The sequence below is a fragment of the Sander vitreus genome, chromosome 7 (genome assembly GCF_031162955.1).
Source record: "Sander vitreus isolate 19-12246 chromosome 7, sanVit1, whole genome shotgun sequence".
In the NCBI taxonomy this organism is placed as follows: Eukaryota; Metazoa; Chordata; class Actinopteri; order Perciformes; family Percidae; genus Sander; species Sander vitreus.
In genome coordinates this window covers 19,785,661-19,806,843 of record NC_135861.1, presented here as the reverse complement: position 1 = coordinate 19,806,843, position 21,183 = coordinate 19,785,661, and the positions used below count along the sequence as shown (strand labels likewise).

The 21,183-nt window shown below is 39.0% G+C and overlaps 1 protein-coding gene across 1 annotated transcript; it reads left to right on the top strand.

Annotated features, from left to right (window-relative positions):
* Positions 1–1,431: 1,431 nt before the first annotated feature.
* On the top strand, positions 1,432–20,629 carry opn7b (opsin 7, group member b). Its single transcript, XM_078255176.1, has 6 exons — positions 1,432–1,520; positions 7,481–7,568; positions 7,654–7,816; positions 9,750–9,877; positions 18,166–18,500; positions 18,587–20,629. The coding sequence occupies exons 2-6, from the start codon at positions 7,481–7,483 to the stop codon at positions 19,085–19,087; spliced, it is 1,215 nt and encodes a 404-aa protein (XP_078111302.1). The 5' UTR covers positions 1,432–1,520; the 3' UTR covers positions 19,088–20,629.
* The last annotated feature ends 554 nt before the right edge of the window (positions 20,630–21,183 follow it).

Below are 21,183 nucleotides of genomic sequence, written 5' to 3'. Positions count from 1 at the left end.
TCCTTTAATATTGGGTATCTGCATATTCCAAGTCCTATCCGGTACTTATATTTACCTACAAATTGATTAAATATGTAAAGTATATATGTAGGCTGAGGTGGGCAAAACACAGTACAGTTTAGTTAGGAATAGATCGAATTTCAAATTGATACCGTTCCTTTAAAATATCCCAGGATCGGTCCTGATACGGCTCGGTACATTTATATTATGTTATATTAACAGTTGGACTCTTCACAGAGATGGCAGATAGATTGATATGTGCACAACTCTCTGCAACAAGCAAAATTGTGCACTGTGCTATCACAGCAAAACAAATGTTTCCAGGAAGATGAAAATGGAGAAAAGCTCAGTTTTTAGGAGAAATTACATCAAAATAGGGGGGGGCTAAATGAATGAATACCCTGAGGGAGACCATGAGGATGAAATATGAGGACATGAGACAGCGGAGGGGAAGAACAGCGATGGGGTGGATCTAAAAGCAATTTCACTTCTCCTCCTTTTCGTTCTCTCACTCGCCAAGGAGCAACTAGCAGGAAGTGACAGGAGGTTGAGGAATGAAGGGAGCGAGCCATAATGGAGGCCATTTGGAGCAGTTAGGTTCCAGTTTATATTCCACTCAATCATCAAAAATAGACACTTGTCAATGAAGGGGCTCTGTCAGAACTGAGACCATACCTGGAATTTGACTCACAGCCAACATAGTATATACAACTACTGATGCTAACTGGCAAGTTAGAAACTACTACGGAGTTATAATATTCATTATACTCATATTTAATTCTCCCACTGTTTTTTTTAATTCTTCTAGTGATGTGCTGTTCACAGTGAGCTTGTGTCACTTCTAAAAACTGATATGACTTCCTGTGAAGGGTACTACCTGTGTGTCCTACTGTAAAGGAGTTACATAACTCCTTTACATTTTCTTTCATTATTACATAATGAGTTTTGATCGTAGAAGGGTAAGGGACACAAGATTGAAGAGGAAAATAAAAAAGGGTGAGAGAGGGATTCTCATTCTTCTGTATCTCTTTCATCAGTAATATCCGGGGGAAACAAGATAATCACTCATGCCCTGTTTACATAATCATGGTTATTTAATAGAATTGGCTGTATTAATACACTATCATCTCAGCTCTTGAAGATACATCTCTTTCTGGTTGTTTCTCATTTTTTGTTAGGTTTGCCGTTTGACCCAAAACACAGAGACAACACACACAGAGGCAGATAGCAGTTAGAGATGTTTATTTGAACAGTCAAACTTAATTGTGCAAAGAGGGGGAGTTTGGGATGTGTAGCTTCTGGATGGTAATGAAGCGTCAGGCAGGCAGGCAGTAAGGAATCCAGGGCAGAACTGAGATTCGGAGCAGGCAGTTTTGAGAGGGTCCAGTCTTGACTCACCGACCGGAATCCAGAGGGGATGTGAGTGAGCAGTGCAGAGTGGAAGTCGGCAGCTCAGCAAAAAGCGGCAGAGCAATGGCTGGACAGGTCTCAGCGGGGAGGCAGCGAAGCAGGCCACACAGGTAAGTTGCAGGTAGCAGCAGTTTCAGAGCGGAATCTGAACGAAGGAAAAACAGGATTAAACAGAGTACTAGGATTTAACAAAATTACAAGCAGGACACACAGCACCAAGTTACCCCAAGAGTAGTTTAACAATCAATTTGTCCTTACTTATTCGTTCCAGCCTCCCATTCTTTTACAACAGTCTCTGTCTCCTTCACTCTCCTTGACAATTTTGCCCTCTCTTTCTGTTTGTACTGTATATGTGTGTCTGTATATGTCTGTGTGTGTGTGTAGACTGTAAGATCCATTTGTATGACAGCAAGGCTTAAGTTGTCACAGACATCCTCTACAATGATTAGCCCCAATTCCGACACTCAACTTCATGCTGACAGTCACTTTATGACTTGAGCAGGGGTTGCTCCCTCCTCTCTCCCTCTCTCATTTTCAGTGTCTCTCTCTTTACTTCATCCTCTCAGATAGACGTTAATCCAGTCCTGTCTCTTGCACCCCTGACACTGCTGAGAGGACAGCAAAAATGAAAATTACTAGACTGGCAGGCAGACACAGTATCATCTGAAGGTATCAGAATGAATCTGTTGTTTTTTTTGACAAATGTCAATTTTTTCCAGAATTAAAGGGGAACTCATGAACTTATTTTGCAGGTCAAAGTCTGTTGCAAGTGTTAGTGAACATCACAACAGTCACTATGTCAGACTAGTATAGTATATATTCCAGTATATAGTGCCATAAATTCTTGCTGTGTCTTGGATGGAAGAGTGGCAGTATATATAACAGTATATTTTGTCGAAAAAAGTCATTAAAAAGTCATAGTATAGTATGTCCAAAAAAGGGATCAAACGGTCATATTATAGTATGTTGAAAAAAGTCATAAAATAGACTGAAATGTGTCAAAAAAGTGATAAAAAAGTCCAACCTGATCTCACAGAATTCCGTGAAATGAACACGGCCCCTTAACTCACACACACTCCACCACCCCAAACAACCTCCTTACACGGAATTTCGGCCTTACATACTACTCGCTACCGCAGTCGTTCTTAATGCTACGTCATTTTCTCATTGACTTTACATTGGCATTGTTTTTCTGTCCAAAAAAGTGTTCAAAAAGTCATATTATAGTATGTTGAGTAGTATGTTAGTATGGGCCCATACTATGATGTGTTTCGAGTGTTTCGAAAAAAAGGTCACAGTATAGTATGTCGAAAAAAGGCACAAAAACGTCATAGTATATTATGTCGCAAAAAAGCCATTAAAAAGTCATTGTATAATATGTCAAAAAAAGTCATGAAAAAGACATTATACTTTGTCGAAAAAGTCATAGTATAGTTTGTCGGGGAAAAAAGTCATAAAAATGCCATAGTATAGTATGTCAAAGAGAGTCCACACAAATAGACAGAGCCCTAACTGGGAATTGAACCAGGGATCAGAGAGTGAAGTTCCTAATTTCTGGTACTTACTGCTCGACGGTTAGCCACTGAGCCACCAGCAGTGAAAAAATATATTGAAAACAGTCATATTATTGTATGTCGAAAAAAGTAATGAAAAACTGATGTTATAGTACGTCAAAAAAAGTCATTGAATAGTATGTTGGAAAAAAGTCATAATATAGTATTTCAAAGAAAGTCAGGAAGAACGTGCAAACTCCACACAATAAGACCCAGACTGGACTTGAACCAGGGGTCAGAGTCTGCTATCTCTAATTGCTGGGGCTCTTTGCAGCAGAGGTAATCACTGAGCCATCAGCTACTGAAAGTCTGTATTGAATACTGTCATACTATTGTATGTTGCAAAAAAAGCCATTAAAAAGTCATAGTATAGGATGTCGAAAAAGTCATGGTATAGTATGTTGAAAAGAGTCATTGTATATTATTATGTCAGGGAAAAAGTCATAAAAATTCCATGGTACAGTATGTCAAAGAAAGTCAGGAAGAACATGCAAACTCCCCACAAGGAGGTCCAACCCGGACTGGGAGCCGATCCTGGGGTCAGATTGTGAAGTTCCTAATTGCTGGTAGTTATTGGAGCAGGATTAACCCCTTCCACCAGTTACTGAAACAATATGTCGAAAAAGTCATACTATAGTATTTCCAAAAAAGTCATAGTATATAGTATGGTGAACAAAGTCATAGTATAGTATGTCGAACAAAGTCATAGTATAGTATGTCCAAAAAAGTGATAAAAAGTCATAGTATAGTTAATCAAAAAAGTGATAAAAAGTCATAGTATAGGATGTTGAAAAAGGTGATAAAAAAGTCATAGTATGACCAAAAGAGTAATAAAAAAACTCCTATTAAAGTATGTCAAAAAAGTGATAAAAAGGCATATTATAGTATGTCGATAAAAGTGATAAAGTCAGTTTGTCGAAAAATGTCATTAAAAAGTCATGGTGCAGTATGTCCAAAAAAGTGATAAAAAAGTCATAGTATAGTATATCGAAAAAAAGTAGTATTGTATGTCAAAAAAGTGATAAAGTCATAAGTCGGAAAAAAAAAGTGATAAAAAGTAATAGTATAGTATTTAGAAAAAAGTCATAGTATTCAATGTCAAAAAAGTGATAAAAAGGCATAGTATAGTATGTCGAAAAAAGTGATAAAAAGGCATAGTATAGTATGTCGAAAAGTGTCAAAGTCATAGTATGTCGAAAAAAGTGAAAAAAGTCATAGTATAGTATGTCAAAAAAGTCATATTATAGTATGTCGAAAAAGGGATAACAAAGTCATAGTATAGTATGTCGAAAAAAGTCACTCAAAAGTGATAGTATAGAATGTCCTTGAAAATACTTGATACCTTCAGTATATTCTGCTGACAATTCTTATTTTCAAGTATTTCGAGTATTTTCAAATCATGTGAATACATCTTCTTTGTTTTTATATTTTATTTTTTTATTTTCAGAATATAGTTTATAAATAGAAAGGTGTAATTCAAGACCAAAAAGTCCACAAGTTCAAATCCACCTTCATCCTTAGAACCAGAGAGCACCGCTCTTTTTTTAAATGATGGTGTCTGTTTTTCCATACAAAATTCGTAAATATGGTATTTATGTCTTTACATGTTGAATCATGGACATTGAGAGAGAGGGCAGGGTAGACAAATCTTGAAATCCCTTCTGCTTTAGTCAAAAGATTCCTTCCTAAAATAGAAATGTCTCTTTGAAGAAGTGAATACATCTTGATGTCATAATTTTGATGACTGTGACATCACTATCGACACTGGGGAAGTGGTCATCGCCCTCAAGAGGACCAAAGTGAATAAGGCACCAGGCCCAGACAACATCTGTGGATGGACCCTTAGACACTGTGCTCAGTAATTGGAGGGTGTACTCCAACACCTCTTTCAGTGCTCCATCAACTGCTGCACAGTTCCCCAGCTGTGGAAACACTCTACGGTGATTCCCATACCCAAGAAGGGTACCACCAAAGTCCTGAACGACCTCAGGCCTGTGGCCCTAACCTCCCTGGTAATGAAGGCCATGGAGAGAGTCATAAATGAGTATATCACCAAGGTAACGGATCCAATGATGGATTCACTCCAACTTGCATATCGGGTGGGAAGGGGGGTCGACGATGCTAAAATGTTCATCCTAGACAATATCCACAAACATCTGGAAACCCCCAACTCCACAGCCAGACTTCTGTTTGCTGACTTTTCATCTGCATTTAACACCATGCAGCCACATATCCTGGCAGAGAAGCTCATCACCCGCTTTCATTTGGATCATCAGCTTACCTTGTGGATTATAGACTTTTTGACCAACAGGTTTTATTCCATTAGTCTTCAAAACAGGAGCTGCTTACATCAAACTGTTAAAGTCTGTTCCAGAATTATTGGACACCCCCTGAGAGCTCTGTCCACCCTATGCGAACAGCAGACCTTGAAGACTGCCTGTAGGATCCTTCATGATCCATCACGTCATGTTTTCAATGTTTGAGTGGCTCCCTTCAAGTCGCAGACTCCGCTGTCAAGGCTGTAAGACCCAGAGGAAGAAGGTGACCTTTGTCCCCAGGGCTGTCCAGCTCCTAAACTCCCAGACCCGCCCCCCTTCCAAATCTTTGCACTGCACTACAACATTCCGTAGACTGATGACTGACGCACTCATCCCATCCCGATTCCCCCTTTTTTTCCTTTTCTTTTTATATATTACTATTTTGTGTAATATATGTATTTATTTTATTGATGATGCACTTTATGTGGTGGAATATGCTGCTCTTTTTGTCATTTAATTGCCCCCTGGGGATGAATAAAGTGATTTGAATTGAATTTGAAATTGAATACTTCTTCCATCACTGGTTCCTACCTGTGAACAACACCATTAACTCCCCACACCCTCATGATAATCACAGAGGACTCAATGTGTCATTCTCCCTATGTAAATTAACTTTACTTTTACTTTTTAGTATAGGAATTGCAGGATTAGGCATAAGTACTTTTTTATGCTGTATACACACACACAAGCACATAGCCTGTATTGATTTGTTACGGGGTGGCAGTATCTCAGTCGGTAGGGAGTTAGGTTGGGAACTGTAGAGTTGCTGGTTCAAGTCCCCTTACGTACCAAAGTACAGTGGTGGACTGGTAGCTGAAAAGATGCTACTTACCCCAACTGCTCGGTGTGCCTGACACTCTTGACATCTCTCGATTTGTGCATATATAGGTACTGCACACTGTTAGCCTTAAATTTGGTGTATTAGAAGTATTCTTGCATAGGATGTAATTCTCATTGTATTGACACTTTCATTACTACTTGTACTTGTGTATTCTTTGTATAGTCTATATCGATGACATTCCACTTACAGGATTGCTATGGTGCTGCCAGAAATTCCTCAGGATGTCACTCTTTTTGGCAGGATGTCCTTTACCTTCTGCTTTCTTTGTGTTGTTATTTTAAACTCTGGTCGATTTAAGAGGACTGTGGTTAACTGCTCCTCAGAGGGTAAATCCAGACAACAGAGTTTTCTGTTGCACAACTAAAACAACCTTTGAAAGTACACGTCCACCAAAACAAGTTTCTTCCTGAGGCTTTTTTGCAGCGGCACCATGGTGCCATTGCTTAGCACCACTTAAAAATTGTAATAGAAGGTCCATGTAGGAAAATATTAAAATAATTTCCTCACCTCTTGTTCTCTTTGAAGATTATCTCCTGAGTTTAGTGTAATAGGGATTTATCTACAAGCAGCTCCACTCTGATCCCTCAGGTGATTTAATGTGTCTCTTCCTTTTGTTGGCTCCCTTTAATATGTATGTATAGGTGAAGTCATTGAGTAAATAGAAAGGCTATGAATACATTTACATGTTATCTCCTCCCAGGAATTCCTTTAAAAAAAGATTGCCTCAGCAACAATGAAAACTGCAGGCCATACTGTGTATGTAAATGACTCATTTTGAAGTGAAGGATGGTATTGGAGTTAACATGGGAGCAGCCTCTGCACTTTGATGAGACACTTTTATAGCTTCCAAATTTTAAAAAGAGAAGGAGGTGGAGACATTGTAAACATTCCTCATGGTTGGTTTGTTATGTCACCACTCACAAAACAATTGGTGATAGAGCTAACAAGTGACAGGAAGTGTTGTGTTGTGATGCGGGTTATTATGCATTTTCTCAAGTTTTACCTGGTAGTAAGAGATATAGGCTACATCACTGTGGGAGTAAACCTCAGCAGCACACATCCAATGTGGGCTCTGTCATTGTGAAAGCAGTACTAATGAGGCTGGTAAAGTGAAGCTAAACTGCGCTTATCATTGCAACTCGGTTATGGGGCATTGTAACAGTAGCTGTGGTCTGATCCACAAGTCACTGTGTTTTGTCCTGTCTGAGGTATCAGGATGTAAATGAAGAAATTAGTTTTGCTTTTTATTTTTTGCTGCCTGAGGGCGAAAATTTAGAACAATAGCAACAATTTTAACGTAAATTATTTTTCTCTCCCTATCTTTTCCCCCTGTCTGTTTGTTTCGATGTTTGGTCAAGATGGGAAATGCCTCTGAAACATTTCTGCTTGTGTCCAGAATATCAAAAGACCTTGACTTCCTCATGGGAACTATCTACACAATTTTTGGTAAGTAATATGATTTTTTTCCTCGGTTTACAGCCTTTATCTGTCAGAATGTGTGTTCAAAGTTTCCTGCCACTCTGTCTCCTAGGAATGCTATCGGTGGTGGGAAATGGTATCCTGATGTTTGTGGCCTATAGAAAGAAGTCCTCCCTGAAGCCGGCAGAGTTCTTTGTGGTTAACCTGGCTGTCAGTGACCTGGGCATGACCATAACCCTGTTGCCACTGGCTATCTCCTCAGCCTTTACTCACATGTAAGTGGCCATTTAAGTTTCCACCACTCTTTCTCCTTTCATCTATCTATCTATCTATCTATCTATAGAAGCAGGGCTGTAGCTGCCATCGAGGACACCATTGTCATGTATTCAGCACTTTGGTCAACTGTTGTTTTTAAATGTGCTCTATAAATAAATTTGGATTGGATTGGATTAATTGTTTCCGGAGAATCACAACCTGAGCTGGAGTTTACATTACCGTATATTTTACATTACACATAAAAGATCAATATTAGTCAATCTGAATTTGATTGTTTTTAGATTTAAGCCGATAATAAAGTACATTTATAAATCTGCAGATTCAGGTGACAATTTTTAGTTCAGGTCAGTGCTCACTATGAGCGACTGTCGTGGACCAAGCAGTCAAGAAACACAAGAACACAGGTTTAAAGTTCAAAAGGTTGGGTTTATTTCCCCTAAAACAAAGATTCACAAGCAAATAAGGCAAATAGCTATAGGGCCCTTAAAAAGGTCAACAAAACATAAGTCTACTAAAACATAAGGCTAACATAATCAAGATGTTAACTCAAATAACAGACCTTTCAAATGAGACATGAGGGACATGTATATACACACTGACCAAACCAATAAACACACAGAGGGGAGGACAACATGGACATAACTAAAACATGCAGGAAGAAACCCTGATCCCCCACTGCTGTCAGATCTTTTGGAAAGGTCCAAGACTAGGGCCTCTGCATAAAATGTCCCATCTTTTGCTCACTGGGAAGAGAACTGCAGCCAGGTAACTTAAAGACAAAGAGAAATGAATTGATACAAAACTAAATGACAAACAATGTAAACTGCGTGGTAGAACCAGTGTATTGACTAAGTGCTAATAAAGTAATTTTAAACCAAACAAACTAATGTCTTTAATGTACCATTATGTGACTGCAACTCAAAATAACTGAGTGGTGATGTTGGTGAGTGTGTACAACCTTAAACCTTCAATTGTGTGGCTGGGACCACCATAGCGACCCCTTTCAAATGGTCACATTGCTTTCACATAGTCGCTTGAAACATTGTATTAAAAAAATATTGATCACAGCAGCTTTAAGCTTTACAAGCAGTGATGTGTGCATATTGCTGCTCAGATATTAAGTGCACCCCACCATGTAAAGGCGGTTAAGACCATGTGCAGCTGTCCTCTTAATATAATAAAAAAAATCTTTATAAAATACATTTTATGTCATATTCAATATCTCCAGATCATTACAGTGTAAACACTGACTTATTTTTTGCGCAGGAGCAGAGAAAGGCATCATTTCAATGAGGTCTTCCATGCGATTGTAGGCCTTTCAGAAGCTTTTTAAAGCACAATAACCAATTTCATCATAATTAGCTATTTTCTAGATTGACATAAATGTTTATAAATGGAGGGAAAAGCATTCACTTCTTTACCTCTAATATCATTGTGTTCCCTTCACCTTTCACTATTAACGTACATCCTTCATTATACAGTTAAATGAATAGAGGACAAGAAGAAATGAAAATCTGAAAATTAAAAATGAAATGTAATTATTGTATAGTCCAAAAATTCTTTTGAAGGGTGGGGTTGACCTCAGTCCTGTAGGAGCATAATGTCTCCATTAGATATTAAAAAAATGCAAAGCATTCAAATGGTTGGTGAAACGTTGAAATACATGGCACTTTGTCCATTGTATTTCTCCTGCGTCATCCCGTGGCCTTCCCTGCTTGCTCTGATCCCTCGGGCGTGTGCGACTGATAGATGTCATATGTGCCATGATTAGGTCAAAATGCGTCACTGCTCACTACAGTTGTATTTGACCCAGGGGAAGGTCAGCAAATGTATCACCTATTTCAGCTACTGGGTGTAAATCACCAGAAGGATCTTGCAGAGAAATCAGTCAGTAACAAATGAATGTTCTCTTCTGTTTCTCTCTCCATCCAGGTGGTTGTTTAATGAGACAACCTGTATGGCCTATGCCTTCTGTGGTGTTTTGTTTGGACTGTGCAGTCTGACCAACCTCACGGTGCTCTCCTGTGTCTGCTGGCTCAAGGTCTGCTGCCCAAACTATGGTAAGACAACCACTCTTTATGCTTTAATTCAGTATTCTATGTAAAAAAAAAATAAACACCATCATCACAGTAAAACAATGTACTATTGTAAAGCAAAGGAATGCTTTTTTGCAGCCCGTCCTCACCCAGAAAACACTGTATCAATTAGGCAAGCAGCTCATAACGACCGACAATTATGTTTCTTGTTAGGCTGCAACCTCTTGTGACTGTAGTAATTATCATTATTATTTATATATTATTTGAGGTGACAAAGTATAATAGCGCCAAATTCCATTTAAGGAGCAAGGTTGGGGTGGTGGATGGGTCAAACAAACTAACAAACGCAGGACTTTCACTCAGGAAAGAGGGGTTCATAGCCCATGTGAAACCAAAAGTCAACTGTAATTTTGAAATGAACCGAGTTTTACGGTTGATGTTACGTCCTTGATGTCACGTTAAGTCCTCATTTCAGTAGTTTTACTTGAGTCATTTCAAGCCAATCCCTGATGTTTTGCTAACCCTAAGTATTTTTGTTGCCTAAACTTAACTTCAGTTTCACATTTACTACGTGTTTAAAACTGAGCCTTTTTAAACAGAACGACCACATGATTAAGGTCACATGATTAAACCACCACCTTGCAACAGTAAACAGAACGGTCATATGTGTCGTTTTGGGAGTCTTTGGAAATGGACCTTCCACGTCGTTTAGGTATGAGGTGTGTGCTTTTTGACAATCTATTTTATTATATAAATAATCAATTTATTGATAATGAAAGATTTGATTCTCCCCCGAAACCAACAAACCTTGAATCTAGAGAGAAATATTATTGTAGTTAGGCCAGCACCTTAAGGGCTTGTTACAAAGTAAAATGTTCGAAGCTTTAACCTCTTAAAACAGCAGGATATGTAAATAAGGAGATGTTTACAAGGCCTTATAATGTACTCCCTTCCATTTAAATGTATTCCCCTGCAGGGTTGCATTTGAAAAACGTACAAACCATCCAATTATTGGATGAATTATTATATCCAATTGTTTGTTTCCATAGCAGCATGTTTTGGCTACATCCACACTGTCAGTGTTTACTAATGAATTTTAAATGAGTAATTTATTCAGCTAATCTCATGATAGCCACGAATAACCTCTGTAAGGGACTGTATGACTAGACACTTAATTCAATTTAATTTGTTGTATCAAATCTTCATCAGAGAGAGAGATAATACCGATATTGGTGGCATTTTTGGTTTTTAAGGTCATCTACTCTTCTACTTATGACCATCCCTTCTTCATCTAGTAACATTGCGGACATGTGACTATTAGTCAGGAAAAATGTATGCTTCTTAATCATTTCTTAACATTTACTTTAAATTCCCATATTTAAATGTTTTACATTTTTAAGCAGTATTCAAGCATTTAATAAATGTGTTATAACACACTATAATGTAGTTGTATGCAGCTATAAGAACATATTAAACTGTTAATTAATGTATAATTGTTTGTCAACAATTATAACTTCTCTTATGAAGACATATTTTACATTATTATAAACTGTGTTTACTATATATTTTTTCGTTTTCTGTTTATACATCAACCTCCACTTATGGGTTCCCAAAGGATAGTTGTTGACAAATACATTAATAAATGCTTACAACTACATTATACTGTGTTAATATAAATTAAATAAATAATGTAATCAATGTTTTCATACTGAGGCTATACTGGTGCAAGCAACTTCATTAACTGGGTTGAAAATGATCGAACATCCAACGTCCACTTACACTTCTCCTTACATGTTCACTCAAAAAACAGTCACACACACAGATAATGCCACGGTTTAACTTAAGGTCTACAGTTGACATTCAGATGTCAATTACACTTAAGGTCACCATGCAATCAAAATTAGTAAAGCATTAAATAGCAGCTCCGCACACAGGTTTTAGTTTAGGTTTAGTTCTGTTTTCATTATAATCCAGTGGAGATTCATGTAAACTGTTCTCAATTTACATTTCAAATATAACATTTAAAGCTTTAGTGCGTAACTTTTTGATATTATTGAATGTCCGTTACATTAAAGCCATTGCCAAATGAGTTGCTACAAAGCTAATTAAGACTATCAGCTCCACACAACTCTCTCTGTATTTCTCAGTATGGCTATGTTCAGAAGATTGTGTCGTCAGGCAACTTTCGCACGCAGAAACTCGAGTGAAGATAATTACCTCTTCTGAAGAGTCCATGTTTTTTAAATCCTCTGTGTCCTCCTTGGCTACTAGCAACTGTGTGGAGGAAGGGTGGGGGCACGTGCACGATCACGGAAGGCTTGTATCATGTGGATGCGCAGACAGTGTTGTTGTCATTACTTAGAATTCCACATGGGGGAGACAGAAACTATGCACTATAGCTTTAAATCCACCTCCAGAGCTCAGTAGAAGAAAAACAAAGATGAATATATGTCAAGGATGAATCTGATTAAACGCAGCTGGAGATCTGATGCTAAACATGTACAGTATATGCCATTAACTAATTTAGGCTCCGAATAGAATAAGAGGTCTATACCAGACTTCCAGTAGGTTCAACAATTGCTGCTAATAGGCACAGTGTATTTGAAGTCAAGGCTGTGTTTTTAAAGAGCTCCTCTTCTCGGTTTTCTAGAGGATTAAAAATCTCAAAATGCAGAGCATAAAACCCAAGAGACTACAAGCCTTTCAAATAAAAGTGTGCAATGCAAATGAGCATAAATAATTACGCCTTTATCAGACTTCCCTGCAAGGAACCTTGTACTCCAAATGTACGCAGCTTACAGCAAACTGTTAAAACATGCTGTCCTCTTGTTTCTAAACTACCTTATACACTCTAGCAGACAGCTCCCCTATTCAGATTCACAGACATGCTCATTTTCACAAATACAAAATCAACAGGGACACACGCCATCTTTGATGCAAAGATCCACACAGTAATTTCAGCCCTGCAGCGCCAGCAGGTTCAGACAAACTCATTGTCAACCACCAATTGAAAAACACGATCAGCAGCAGGTTAGACATGATGTAGATATGCTAATGTACACCATCAATAAGGAAAACAATTACTATGCAATAATCATGCAATCTTTACACGTGTGACACAACAGGCAATGAGGCACAGTTCTGAATTTTTTATAGCTGTTGTGTAAGCTGTTTTGCATTTTCCCACTGGTTTGTCACTATTGCTGCATCTCCACTGCATGGTATGGCACTGCATGGCTCTACTCTACTATGTTTTGGCTAATACCTGGTACCTTTTGTGGTACCACTTCGGTCAAGGATCGTAGCGAGCTGATGCTAGGTGTAGTTATAACACTGCAAACCACTGACTGGTCAAAGAGAATCGCCACTAGCACAACACGGGACATCCTGCACAAACTCGCCATTTAAAAAAAGCTAAGCTACCATCAATAACCGGAATTATTTTATTCACTTCAAGATTAAAAAAAAAAAATGTCAGCCTGCAAAACTATGCCGTATACTACGCCGTACAATTGACGAATTTCAGACATGAAAAAAGGATCTGTGGTGTGAAGAGGATGTCACGGCAGTTCCGCACGCCGTCATTTTGATGATAAACTAAGAATCCGATGAGTGGGTTTGTGAGGAATCAGTTCCATGGAGTACTTTACATAAATATGAGAAAAGAAACAAAAGGTGTAAGAGCTGTGTTTATGGAGTAACACCAAAAATGTCAGAGGATTGGGTTACTGGGGGGAAGAAGAGTACAGCAACAACAACATTTATGGGCTGATGACACAAGGTTCAGATTCCACGTTGAGTTATTATAGAGCAGTTATCTCTTTAAATTCAAAATGGGCAACTGTTTCAGTTGTCAAGGGACAATAAACTCTGGTTTAATTGGATTGAACATTAAAATCAGAATTAGAAACGTTCAAATTGTTTTGAAAGAAATTGTTTCCATACTGCTGTGAAAAGAGGAAAAATGTTAAAGAAACTGACTATGTAAAAAGATATCTTATCTTATTATTATTTAGAGCATGAAGTCTACACATATCTTCATAGAAATGATGAGACAGCAAACTATTTCTACAAAGATTTCTATTTTAGTTTGTAAAAGAAATGCATTGCCTTTTGCCCAGTCTCAGTCTAAATATTCGAGCTACCAAATGAGAAGAGAAAACAAGACTTTGCAGTTTTGGTGCATGGTTCAGGGGCAGGTGTATCTGTACAGGTTAAAATGCTTCACACACTTACACATACTAACTGCTACTAAACACATGTATGTTTCATGTGTGTTATAATTTAAACACTTGTAAAAAACAAACTTAAACCATTTGTACGTATAGAGGAGGGTGGCTTCATTGTAAACGCTGGAAACTTTATGCCATATTCAAATTAAAATATCCTGCTTGAGCAAAGCACTAAAGACTGTGCTTAAATGTGCAACTGATGAAATAAACACTTAAGAGATGGAGAATGGATGATGAAGAGTGCTTCTTCCTTCCTGTCTTTTATTAGTTTTTTGTCACGGCTGGAGTATCCCCTGATTAGAGACAACTTAGGTCCATCAACCAATAATTATCTAACAGCAGCACGTGGATCTGGCGCTTCATACTAGGTTTAATCTACAGCCACTGATGACTGCTGATGAACTTGTTTGTTATAGATCAAAATCAATTAAACAAAAGTCTGAGGGTGGATGACTCTTCCTCATTAACAAAATAAGAGGGTCTAATGAGAAAAGGTGAGAGATGAGGTATAAATAGAGGAGAATGAAGGGTGGCTCTGAGGATTTGCTATACAGTTACTGTAAAGAGGACTGACAGTTAACTGGTGGCAACACAATCAGTGTGGGCTATCTCACTTAATGTTGTGTTAGCTGTGAGCCTTAATAGAGCTCAATCACAGTCAAAGCCGACATTGCTCACAATATATGGCAGAACTTGTACATTGGTAAATAGATTTTAAATTTGGGGACAAAAGAGAGAGCTGGTATTGGATCGGTAGTCAGTACCATCAAATACCCTGAGTTGAGGTATCGGAATTGGTATCAGGAGGAAAAGGTTTGGTACATCCTTAAATAAAATTAAGTAAGAACACATGCTTGAAGGCTTTTGTTTAAAATTGAGTTCAGCTATGTGAGAAAAAGAGCTCAGGTTGAATCTTTTAAGTGCCACTCGAATAGCTGGAGAGTGTAGTGAACAGCCTCACACACACAAACAAAAGCCGTCTGTAATGGCTAACCAGCCCCCTTCCCAAGCACCACACAGTTCAGCAAATGCCACAGGGCTTAATCACCACCCTTCACCCTCAGCTTGAAGGGTAAGAGGGGCTGACATCCAACTGAAGAGGCTGTGTTGTATCGTAGCTTAGGTTCCCTGTTCTCCTTCTTACTGATTCTACACTAAAGAAGCCCTCGTCTAAATCAATTACAGTAGACCGTTCAGTTTTTTTCCATGGATCCCCTTTTTCACATTCACGAGTGTAATGACAAGCGAGTGCTCCACCACTAATCGTGCTATAAACATAAATGTCTCATAAATGTAGTATACTCACATTTAAAGCTATAGTGCATGGATATTTTATATTAATGAACATATGTTACATTCAAGCAATTGCCAAATGAGTTGACACAAAGCTAATTAAGCCCATCAGCTCCACAAAACTCTCTCTGTATTGCTCAGTATGGCTATGTTTACAAAACTGTGTAGTCCGGCGACTTTCGCGAGCAGCAGCTCGACTAATGCGTTTTACGTCACCGCTGAAAAAGGACAACAGCGTTCAGCTTTGGAGACAAAGACGACTGCTGCAACAGGTGAAGGTATGGCTGTAATCCCAAAAAAGCGCCCACAAAATGCTTCAGTTAGTAATTGAACTGCTAAGAAAACACCTATTGACCCTTTGCACGTGACGTCACGCTCCACTCGCGCGAATTATAAACGCCATGACGGACGGCGGAAGAGCTATGCCATAGATGGATGGCAAGCTAAACTTGTACGTTTTCGTTCGTGTTTGTGTTCTCACATTCACAATCTGCAGAGTAATCCTCACCAACACAAGCATGTGTATGTATTGCCTTTCTGTTTTAAATGAGTGATAAATAAAATTATCCTCAACCAGCTAGCTGCCGTGCTAACCAGCTGTCCTGCTAACAGGTCCAACCCGATGATGACCCACATAACTAGCTAACATCGGTTATTCACTGACCTAACTACATATCCAAAAAAGAAAGCCGTTCCCTTGATCATTTAACTTAACACACACACAAAAAATATCGGTTAAATTAAAGATGACATGGCACGGAAACTAGCTTCAAAAACGAGTTAATTGCGGGTCTGCGGAGCTCCTACCCCGGCTAGCTGACGAGCTAGCTGCAGCTAGCTTTGGACTGCTCGCTAGCTGCTGCCCATCATGTTGTAATATCCACCGGTCAAATCTAAACAGACTACACAGCGAATATAATCACAGATAAGAAGATGGCTAGATGTTACAATTATGTGTGGTTACTACTGATCATATACACTCCGTAATTTACTGCATGGATTAACGTGCGATAGATAATTAATGACTGCACTTCCCAGAGCTGGGATGTGTTCAGGCATCCATTAGAAAGTTGCATTGGCACACCCAGTGAACAACGGTATGTGGGTAGCCACGACCGACCATGTCCTCTAAAAACATGGGCTACGTGTTATATAAATATTTACTTAAGAATAGATGTTAATACAAAATAAACCCTAGATTGATGTCTTATCTTTGCCATTATGAGGCACCTCCCCCCGCCATTAGCGTAGCATCGCATACCTGTAACCCAGCCAACTACAAAGAACTGGGAAGCATCCAGACTTTAAAAAGCTTTGAGATCAGCACCAGTATATGGGGATACCCCGTTTACCACATAGTCGTACACATCAGCACCAGTATATGGGGATACCCCGTTTACCACATAGTGGTACAGATCATGTGGACTGAAGTCGGGCAGACTGTGATTTAATGAGGTCCGTGAAAATGGATGGAGAACAAATTAAGGGTCGGTATCCAATCCTGCTATCTCCAACTTCTCCAAATACTGCTCTTTGTGAGCACCTACCAGATGCCCTACCTCGACCGATAACGGCACGAGAACTTGTTGTTCTATAGAAGCAGCCATATAAAGCCATAAATACAGTTTATTTAGTGTTATGTATTTCAAACTGATTGAAACTATGAAACTTTCCGCTCGTCCACTACAGTTTAGCCTGAGCTTCTAGCCTGTTGCAAAGGGTCAATACAAAAGAAAGTGACAGACGCACTGACCGCATTTCTGTTGCATACAAATTAAAAGATAATTACCTCTTCTGAAGAGTCCATGTTGTTTTTTTAAATCCTCCGTGTCCTCCTTGATTTGATGGGATAAACGCTCTAACCAACTGCGTTGAGGAGGGGTATGGGTGGTGCGCGATCACCAAAGGCTTGCGTCTTGCGGATGCGCCGACAGTTTTGTTGTCATAACTTAGAATTCCTCATGGGGGGACAGAAACTACGCACTATGGCTTTAATAAGAGTTCTGATACGGATAAAATACAAAACCAATCACAGAAATTAGACTGTACAAACATTACACAAGGTACTGAAACAATGGCCTCTTGTACAAAGAAAAAATGGCTATTGACTATAGATTTTATGTGCCACATTATTACTAAGAGAAGTGGTGAGTATTGAGTGAATGCGAAAAATGGTAGAGGGAACAGAAGATACTGTAATTAGGATATTATTATTACTTACAGAAAAAAATCACACATTACAATCCACACATTTTCCATTAAGATCCTATATGAGGTCTTGTATGCACTTCTCAAATTTCTTTTCTTTGGCCTCTAAGTAATCATGCAGAGCAGCTACTCTCCATATACAAAGAATCATATGTTTGGGTCCCTGGCATTATGAAAATTGCTAACTTCACATATGCATTCACGTGAGTCGTGGGATCTCTTATCTGAACATGCCTGAGGTCACATTAAAATATGCATTTGTTGAAAACAAAATCTTAATTTGTATCCGTGTTCTTGTTACAGTAAACAACGTACTTATTCATCTAAGGGGAATTTCCTATCAAGTTGTTCATCTTATTGTACGATATCATCCCGCTTCCTCCTCCTTCTGTCCTCCTCTTTCTCCTCCTCAATCATTGCCTGTTATCAGCATCAGGTAACCAGACTTAATATGCTTTAGTAGCATATTGTTACTATGCTGTTGTGTCTGTATCCTTCCTCTATGTCCTCATCTGTCAGTAATCACCCCCCAATCTCCCTCCTCTGCCTCTGTCTCTATCCTGCTATATTTTTCCTTAGGTAACAAGTTCTCCTACTGCCACGCATGCCTTTTGGTTGCTGGGGTCTGGTGCTACGCTGGAATTTTTGCTGTAGGTCCCCTGTCGGGCTGGGGAGAGTACGGGGCTGAGCCTTACGGTACAGCATGCTGCATCAACTGGCATGCTCCAAGACAAGACTCTGCAGCTATGAGCTACATAATCTGCCTCTTCGTCTTCTGCTACATTGTGCCCTGCACTGTCATCTTTCTGTCCTACACATTCATTCTACTGACCGTCCGGGGCTCCCGCCAGGCAGTGCAGCAGCACATGTCCCCACAGAACAAAATCACCAATGCACAGGCATTTATCATTAAGGTAAATGTCTAGGTTCATTTTCTAACATATTATATAGACCTAAATAAATAAAGCAAATTTATTTTACATGTTGTGTCTCTTTTCAGCTTTCAGTGGCAGTTTGCATTGGTTTCCTGACAGCATGGAGTCCATATGCCATTGTGTCTATGTGGGCAGCATTTGTTAAGCCAACAACTGTACCACCCATGGCTTTTGCTCTGGCAGCTATCTTTGCCAAGTCCTCCACCCTTTACAACCCTATTGTCTATCTGGTCTTCAAGCCCAACTTCCGCAAGTCCCTGAGTCGGGATGTGGCCAAGTGCAGGACGACACTCTGTGGATGTCTGGGTCAGGACAGCTCTGCACAAAAGGGAACTGGCAGGCAATCCAGTCATAAAGAAGAGTGTAACTCGACAAGGTTCTCAAATGGGCTACCAGAGAACCACAGGACATGCAGACACTGTCCTTACCCTGAAACAGCTACTGGTACCAGAGAAAACTTTACAGAATACAGCCCCCAACAGACTGTAAGAATACTTAAAGGATCAATACATAATGAGGTTGCTGTCAGTCAGCTCTCCCATGAGTTGCAGAGTGACTTATTTTAGAGAATCAAACAAAGTCAGACAGTGAGAAGGTAAATAAAAAGGAGGAGTAATGGAGTAAAAGATGGCAAGAATGAAGGTTTAAAGACACTAATTGCAAGGAAAAACGGAATGAAAAACAAAAAGATAATCATTGAATGAAGGAAAAGAGTTTATAACTTTAAAAGGTCAAAGTTTAAAAACTCAAATAGGTGATACTGCCAAGATCTTCTTGGCCTTCTAGGTAAAGGCCAAGAAGTTAGAAGCCAATTCAGGAGGATAAGCGAGCTGAACAGCCAACATGCAACCACAATATTTAATCAGGTCAAATTAACACACCTCAATAGCTATCCGATCACTTTGACTGATCAACATTAAGCTCTTATGTATTTATTACAACTACTGTATTTCATGATGTGTTTAATGTGAAAGGTATTTATCAATGCATGCCTAAAATTAAAAGGACAGCTCTGTCTCCTCCAGTGTTGGGGAGTAACGGAATACATGTACCGGCGTTACGTCTTCAGAATACAAATTATGAGTAACTGTATTCCGTTACAGTTACAATTTAAATAGTTGGTATTTAGAATACAGTTACATTGTTGAAATCAAATGGATTACATGACGATACTTCTGTTTCACGAGTTTATTCACTCTCGCAACTCCATGCATTTCCCAGAAGCCCCAATATGAAAATGAAAAATTAGCTATTTGCGTGATCACTGATAGAGGTAGAGATGGAGCCGGAACCGGCACAACAGAGCCAGGGCAGGAATGCGTTTCTATCTTGGAAATTCAAACAGCATTTCACATTAAAGAAAGAGAATGGAGAACGAAATATAACTGTGCAGTGCAGTGCAACTTCTGCTTGCCAGCAACCAACTTCCATTCAGAGTCCAAATTACTCCACCTCCAACCTGAAGAAGCATCTTAAAGTAAGTTATTTTTAGCCAAGGGTAGTCGTCTGCTGTAGTTTTACTGATCACCTTGCTATTTTATAGTTGACGTGGGACTTTACATTCTCCTACATGCTGATTTACTAGCTCCAGAGCCGTTGAAAGACTAGCCCCGTTTCACATGTTAGCTAACGTTAGCTAAAATAAGCTCATGGTAGTTTAGATTGCGGTTAGATTTTTGTAGTATGCAGTTCGGGACTACAAATACAAAAATCTATCTGCTTGTTTAGGTACACATTCAGCCAGTTGGAACAGAAGAACACACCAGAATAGGCCTGTTTAGTAAGCTGTATGTGATGGCCGCATTCCTACTTATAAAATGCAATTCAATGTGGAAGTAATCAACATATTCAGAATACTTTGCTCAGATTGAGTAACGTAACGGAATACGTTACAAATTAAATTTTTGGGCATGTATTCTGTACTCTGTAACGGAATACGTTTTGAAAGTATCCTTCCCAACACTGGTCTCCTCATTGCTGAGGATAGATGAATGTCTCAAAGGCCCACTTTGAATATGGACCTCCTATAGTTTACCCAGGGTATTGTATTGATACCTCTGCAAAGATTGCCAATGTCAATTTTGTCTAATCAGCTGTGTCCAGGACAGAAAGCAGAAGGATTGGGGCAATACTAAAGATAATCAAATCTATAACACCGAAAAAGCTCTATTCTCTATCAATATACTCTATGGAGTCCTCTAGACAACAATATTCAAGATAGCGACGCAAAACCTGTTAAAATAAGCTACACATTTAAAATGTGCCAAACATATGTTGCATAGGAACATATGCTGGATACAGTTTTTTTCGATTGCTAAACGACATTGGGCACAACTGAAGCCACATGTGCAAAACTCAAACTACAGTCTGCACTATGTGGTATCTTTAGTGGTGATGCTGTGATGATGTGTGGAAGAGGAACTCCGCAGATACCACAACTACCAACAGTCACCTGAACTAAACAGTTCACATCTCCTGCAAAAGTCATTCCAAGCAACACAACTCTTAACACACTTCTCAAAACTCCAGAGGATCATAATGTTTGGCTGCTCAGTGCAGCCAAACACTCAGAACACAGTAAAAACACTAGGGTCAAACACCAATACAGAAATTACAAACTTTCTCATCTTTACAGTTTGAACAATTGAAGTGACTTCAAATT

Excerpts from the sequence above, each read along its gene's own strand:
- opn7b (XM_078255176.1), top strand. The coding sequence starts at position 7,481 with ATGGGAAATGCCTCTGAAACATTTCTGCTTGTGTCCAGAATATCAAAA. Across the intron at positions 7,569-7,653 it reads AACTATCTACACAATTTTTG|GAATGCTATCGGTGGTGGGA; the intron begins GTAAGTAATATG and ends TCTGTCTCCTAG. Across the intron at positions 18,501-18,586 it reads CACAGGCATTTATCATTAAG|CTTTCAGTGGCAGTTTGCAT; the intron begins GTAAATGTCTAG and ends GTCTCTTTTCAG.